The sequence below is a fragment of the Prionailurus bengalensis genome, chromosome B2 (assembly GCF_016509475.1).
Source record: "Prionailurus bengalensis isolate Pbe53 chromosome B2, Fcat_Pben_1.1_paternal_pri, whole genome shotgun sequence".
Taxonomy (NCBI): Eukaryota; Metazoa; Chordata; class Mammalia; order Carnivora; family Felidae; genus Prionailurus; species Prionailurus bengalensis.
The window spans coordinates 110,569,475-110,576,225 of record NC_057349.1 but is presented as its reverse complement, the minus strand read 5'-3'; the positions used below and the strand labels follow the sequence as shown (position 1 = coordinate 110,576,225).

The following is a 6,751-nucleotide window of genomic DNA, read 5'->3' as shown; positions in this document are numbered from 1 at the left end:
AAGTTAATTGGGCCTTGAATTATAGAAATTAACTGAAATCACCTGGTTGATTAAAAATGAATACTACCGGGGCGCCTGGGCAGCTCAGTGGTTAAGCGTCCGACTTCAGCTCAGGTCATGATCTCGCGGTCTGTGGATTCGAGCCCCGTGTCAGGCTCGGTGCTGACAGCTCGGAGCCTAGAGCCTGTTTCGGATTCTGTGTCTCCCTCTCTCTCTCCTGTGTCTCCCTCTCCCCCTCTCGGATTCTGTGTCTCCCTCCCCCCCCCCCATTCATGCTCTGTCTCTCTCTGTCTCAAAAATAAATAAACGTTAAAAAAATGAATACTACCTATTTTTTCCTGAGAAAATATTTACACTATTTGCCTCACAGAGGCTAAGAGAGGAACGATTTCCTAAGTAGTGATCAGGGAAACTAAAATCTTGTGCTTTTTTGACAATAAATGAAAGGGAAAACCACAAGGTTTGCAGTTCTCAGTATTATTCACTAATCATGAGACAGGTAAATATTCACTTACATGGACAGGTAAATCTGATATTCAATTTCCTCATCAGTAAAGTAAAAATAACAGTATCTGCCTTCCCTGCTTCACATTGTTGGTTTGGGAAAATGGATAAAATGCATTTAATAAATGAGGAAATATAAAATAACATTTGTTTGTTTCTACTTACAAAGGCAAACCCTAGCCAGTTACAAATAGGTATTTACTTTCCCTTGGGTAACTCAGTTTCAACAACTGCAGCACACGCACACACACACACACACACACACACACACACAAAAGGGAATTCGGGGGCACCTGGGTGGCTCAGTCAGTTGGGCAGCTGACTTTGGCTCAGGTCATGATCTCACAGCTTGTGAGTTCGAGCCCCACAGGCCGCACGTAGGGCTCTGTGCTGATTTAGAGCCTGGATCCTGCTTCGGATTCTGTCTCCCTCTCTCTCTGCCCCTTCCCATTCACACTCTTTCTCTCTCTCTCTGTCTCAAAAATAAATAAATATTAAAACAAAAATTAACATCCAGATGGCCAACTGATGATGATAAAATGCTCAACATCACTCATCATCAGGGAAATACAAATCAAAACCACAATGAGATACCACCTTACACCTGTCAGAATGGCTAACAGTAACAACTCAGGCAACAACAGATGTTGGCAAGGATGCAGAGAAAGAGGATCTCTTTTGCATCACTGGTGGGAATGCAAGCTGGTGCAGCCACTCTGGAAGCAAAGTATAGAGGTTCCTCAAAAAACTAAAAATGGAACTACCCTACAACCCAGCAATTGTACTACTAGGCATTTATCCAAGGGATACAGGTGTGCTGTTTCGAAGAGATACATGCACACTCATGTTTATAGCAGCACTATCAACAATAGCCAAAGTATGGAAAGAGCCCAAATGTCCACCGATGGATGAATGGATAAAGAAGGTGTGGTATGTATATACAATGGAGTATTACTCAGTGATCAAAAAGAATGAAATCTTGCCATTTACAACTATGTGGATGGAACTGGAGGGTATTATGCTAAGTGAAATTAGTCAGAGAAAGACAAAAATTATATGACTTCACTCATATGAGGACTTTAAGAGATAAAACAGATGAACATAAGGGAAGGGGAACAAAAATAATATAAAAACAGGGAGGGGGACAAAACAGAAGAGACTCATAAATATAGAGAACAAACTGAGGGTTGCTGGAGGGGTTGTGGGAGGGGGGATGGGCTAAATGGGTAAGGGGCACTAAGGAGTCTACTCCTGAAATCATTGTTGCCCTATATGCTAACTAATTTGGATGTAAATTTTAAAAAGTAAAAAATAAAACAAGTTAGAAAAATAAAGTTAGTTTTCTCTACTAAAAAAAAAAAATTTTTAAAGGGAATTTGGAAGCCTTAATGCACATTCTATGCACTCCATTTTAGCACTTCTGTCGACTTAGTTCAGCTCAAAGTATTTGTCTGGAAACACATCTTTATAATCCAGGGTAAAATTCCTTTTATTTTCCTGTTTACTTTTCAATAAGAAACTTGAATATATGACATTTTGATTGTGTGATATATTGACTATTTTTTAATAAGACATTTTTGTGTATATCATTTTGCTTCATCAACCTGCCTGTTTCTGATTGCCACAGGTTCTCTATGGAAGTCTCAACCAAAACTGTGGCATTTCCACTTTTCCCCAGGCTTCTGCTGATTTCTTTTTAATTAATACTTTAAACAAAGTTAGCACTTTGTTAGTAATATTTTTAAAAAGTTAGCACTTTTCCAGCTTTATTTTATACAATAAGAAAGGCTATTTTGTCTAAAACCTCCTGATTAGTGACATTAATCAGATTAATATCTAATATTAAATATTTAATATCTAATATCTAATATTAAAACCACCAGATTAGTGACATTAAAACAACAACAAAATTTCTCATGGGTATACAATTTTTATTTGAATCTGATTTACTTTTCAATGGAAATTATAAAATGCATTTACTTCTTTATTTTAAAAATGTGACTTAACATCTTAATGTGAACTATAAAACATGATAAATCTGCAGATCAAAATTGGGCTATTTGCAGTAAAAAGTTTTAAAACAAGTTTTTAAAGCACCATTTTCCACCTCCACAACAAAGATAACCTTTTAATTCGTGATCACCCATGCTGTAATAGCAGGATAACACTGAGACTTGAGTAAATAGAAAAATTGTAGAGCTTTTCGAACCCCAGATCAGGAAACTTTCTATGCCTTCTCATAGTGGCGAACAGCAACCACATCACCAAAAGTGAGAGTCTGAAAGATGCAAAAAGAATCAAGTCTTTTTATACAAGAATATCAGTAGCTGAACTTTCTAAAGAAGATCATATATAATTTACATATTATGCAAACGAATAATGTCATTGACAAACATTAAATGCTGCATAAGCTCTTCCTTTCTTAAAATAAAAAGAAAAAAAACTTTATTTACTGAGTGAATAATAACATGTATATATAGTTTATGTCTCTAAAAGGAAAATGAAGCAAAAAAACTGACATTAACTAAGTAGATTCAGGTCAAAAGAATTCCTTTTCCCTTAAATTATCAGGGTAATCAAATTAGCTGTCTGCTTTGAAAGTGAATGGAATTTATAATAGGTTTTCATCACATAAATTGTGAAGAATTTTTAGAAAATCCAAATCATTTGGGGAAATTGTATTTGGAATGACTTGTGTCAAAGTCATCAGGAAAAGTAAATGTACAAATGTTCTCATTGCTTTGGTTGTCATATTTCAGCTGATGTGAACCTACGTGCCTGGGTGGGTGTAACGTGGAACATGGACTCTTACGTCAAATTGGACTGAAAGAATTTCTATAAAATCTCTTTACAAAATCTAGGAGTTTTTTTAGGGTTTGTTATTTACATGGATTGACATGATTTTCAAGAGCATAGCATGCCCTTGTTATTCATAGCTTTAATCTCCTTTTTTTGAACTCAGTCTTGCCTGTTCAGTCAGTTATAAGCTATCCACTTTTCCGTCTTCGGGGTGGGGGGGTGCGAAATGGAGATAAAAGCATAAAGGAGAAGCTCAGACTGAATCTTTTATAAACAAATCCTTTCTTTTGATGATCACTGCAGAAATATGTGGGCAAATATTCATTACCATAAGAGGAACACTGCCCCTCTCTTCCCATCCCATGGAAAGAAGTATGAATAATGTAAGCCCTGTGTCTCAATCTAGAACAGCCCTGATTGCAACAGTTAAAGGGAAGAGAAAAAACAGCAGTCAATTTCCTTAAATCACAAAAACAAAAAGCCCTTTCTTCTATTATCTTAGAAGGAATAGGTAAAGCAATACCCACCCACCCTCAAAAAACCCCAAAATGATATATTGACTATTTCAATGTCATCAAAATACCATTACTCAGTTCACAAAAATGTGTCTAGAATGTTAGATTAATGCATAACATTTTCCCCAGTTTATGATGCTACTACATCATTAGAGATTTTTTTTTTTAATTTTATATTTTTATAGTTTTTACATGACTACTGGTATTGAATGGAAATATTTACAAGGCACGATGCATCAAAAGAAAGACTAGAAGGAAGTAACATCAAAATGGTTCCCTCTAAGGAGGAACTACACTTTTCTGTTATATTCTAAATTACCTGCACTGAGCTTATGGAACCTGCATAAACTAAAATATAAAAAGTGTCAAGATCTCTTATTTATTACAGTAGCTGTAAAGTAATTTTTTGGATATTCAGTCAACTTGATACTCATAGTAATTTATCAGTCTTATTCATATGTTTTCATGAATATTTTTATATTTAGATTTCATTTGAGGTTTAGACATTCACAGTAATACTACACAAATTCTTTCTTTGACAGTTTTAGCTAAATCGATGGAAACTTCTGAAAACCACGCTTGCATAGAATTTTTCTTTTTTTTCTATAATTAAAGAAGCAGAGCTGATGATACAATTCACCAGGACATTTTTTATGTCTTCTGTTTTACACATGATCAAAGAAGCTTGCTGGAGACTTACTGTTATTAAAGAAGGGTGGGAGAGAGAGAAGGGGATGGGAACTAGGAGAGGAGTGAAAAGCAAGAAGAAACAAAGGGAGAACTGCCTTTACTTACCATAACCATTTTGCCATCCTTAATTTCTCTTACGAAATTTGTTTCTTTGCCATCCCATTTCTGTACATGAACAAGTTTGTCTCCATCCAGGCTAACAACAGACTGAGACCAACAACAAAATGCAGAACATAGCAAAAGGTACAGATTAAATTTCTGAGATGAAAGTCAAGTGAAGTGGTTTTTGAAGGAATTATAGAATTGAATGAATGGTGATCAACTAATTATCCTATTAGTACCATATCTTCTGTGGCTTCTAGAGTCATTATGATAGTAAACTAATAATTCATAATTTCACTGAAGTGTGTACATCTAGATGCAAAAATTCCATATGTTAGAAATAAAAGTCCTGAACGAGTACTCTCAGACTAGTCACTCTACTCTTGTAAACAAAGCCTTCAGATGAGGCAAACAGTTTTGTTAATCTGAGGCAATCAGCGACATTAAACAAAATACAATCTTTATTTTAAATGAACACTCTTACTTTCTGAAATACAAATATGAAAAGAAAAATGTAGAGTAAGAGACAGATAGATTTGAGATTTGAGCTATAGCCAGTACCCACATACGTGCACTAGAATGCAGAATTAATCCTGGTGGTGTCCTCTCTGAACTGAAATACTGAGAACTTTCTCTACTCCCATCATCTAGACACGAGAAACATCAGGGATCTCTTTTTATTCCCTCCTCCCCATCCCCACCCCAGAGAAGGAGCGGTCCTTACCTTACAGTTTCTGTCATCTGCAGTGGTTTCATCAAACTCTTCTCCCAGATGGAAACTAATCTCTGTGTTTTTGAATGTGCTTTGTGTCCTGATCACCACTTTGTCCCCCTCCTGACTGACGATCACTGTTGGTTTAGTCACATTTCCCACCTGCCTAGTGGCAAAGCCCACACCTAAAAAAGCAATGCAGTTAGCAGCGACTTCCAAAATAACTCACATAGCAGGAATCTGCTTTCCTATCCTGGAATCCAGGCCTTCAAGTGTAAGTTTCATCAGGACACGTTTAGTCCGTTAATTATGCAGTATGACTACTGATGAGCTATAATACGCGGATGCTTAATTGGATGCACAAATGATAAGTGGATGCTGAAAACAAAAAGGCACAGAAGCTTCACATCCTCCCCCAGACCACCAAATGCACTGTTATTTAGCCCTGGGCAAGAAAGCAGGCAAACGCCACATTAAAAATCCCTTCAGTGGGAAATGCATAGCCTAGGATTCAGTTATGACAACATGATCTTTCTTTGTCGCTTGGCAATCTAATAGGAGAAAAAAAGGAATTGGCACTACTGAAGCTTCAGGTTAAGAAGAGAACAGCACATCTTATTTTTACCTACCTAGCGCCTTCATGTACTCATCAAAGTTCTGGCTGTCCGTCAGCTTCCAGGTAGCACAGAAAGCCTCCACCATCCTTGCCCTTTCCTTTTGCTTTGAAGACAGATAAAAGAGACAGGAGGGAGGATCTCTGGATCTTATTGCCACTGCAATTCTGAAGACCCCTTTGCACCTCACAGCAGCTCCTGCCTTCTTATTTGGAAAAGATGCAGGCAGAAAGCCAAGGATTTGAATTGCAAACACACCCTTCCACTGTCCCCCTTTACTGGAGGCTGTTGCCAGGGGGAGGGGGTGGGAAGGGGGGCTCAAATGAGGTTCCAATCCGCTTTGTGATTGGCTCAGGCCACTGGGTTAGCGGAGTAGGTCGAGTTCCTCCTTATCCACACTCTGCAGCCCTTCTCCCTGAGAAAGCTGTGCTAGGAGTCAATGGGGCTGGAGGCAGGGAACGGGGAAAATGAGAGAGGGTCTTTCAGGTTCAGCTCGAAAACTTGGCAAAGACAAGTTCAGACTGTGAGGAAAGAAAAAGATGCACAATAGGACATTCAGATTGATTTCCGTTAATGGCAAAGCTGGTTACAAATGAGGGCCCCCTTTAAAGAAAACCACTGAACTGCCAGACTTTTCAGACAAAGGAGGCTGAATAGTGTCTTTTGTTTTCTCTCATATTTACAGGGAGAGCAAAACACAAGCCAGAATGTTCCAAACTAGGAAAAGAAGAGGAGGAGGAGGTGTGAATGCCTTCCCTAGATTGTACAACTAGAAGGCTACTCCAACTGAGTATCAATGGGACGCTAACTAATTT

General features: G+C 37.8%; 1 protein-coding gene across 1 annotated transcript; it reads right to left on the bottom strand.

Moving 5' to 3' along the window:
• Nucleotides 1–2,418: 2,418 nt before the first annotated feature.
• On the bottom strand, nt 2,419–6,218 carry FABP7 (fatty acid binding protein 7). The gene is made up of 4 exons (XM_043592234.1): nt 5,952–6,218; nt 5,335–5,507; nt 4,614–4,715; nt 2,419–2,782 (listed from the first exon to the last, which is right to left on the bottom strand). Exons 1-4 carry the CDS (start codon nt 6,022–6,024, stop codon nt 2,732–2,734), a joined length of 399 nt encoding a protein of 132 aa, XP_043448169.1. The 5' UTR covers nt 6,025–6,218; the 3' UTR covers nt 2,419–2,731.
• Nucleotides 6,219–6,751: the final 533 nt, after the last annotated feature.

Bases quoted from the DNA above. Each gene is read 5' to 3' on its own strand.
- FABP7 (XM_043592234.1), bottom strand. From the start codon at position 6,024: ATGGTGGAGGCTTTCTGTGCTACCTGGAAGCTGACGGACAGCCAGAAC. The intron at 5,508-5,951 runs GTAGGTAAAAAT...TTGCTTTTTTAG, and splicing joins TGAGTACATGAAGGCGCTAG to GTGTGGGCTTTGCCACTAGG. The intron at 2,783-4,613 runs GTAAGTAAAGGC...TGCATCTTTCAG, and splicing joins AGGATGGCAAAATGGTTATG to ACTCTCACTTTTGGTGATGT.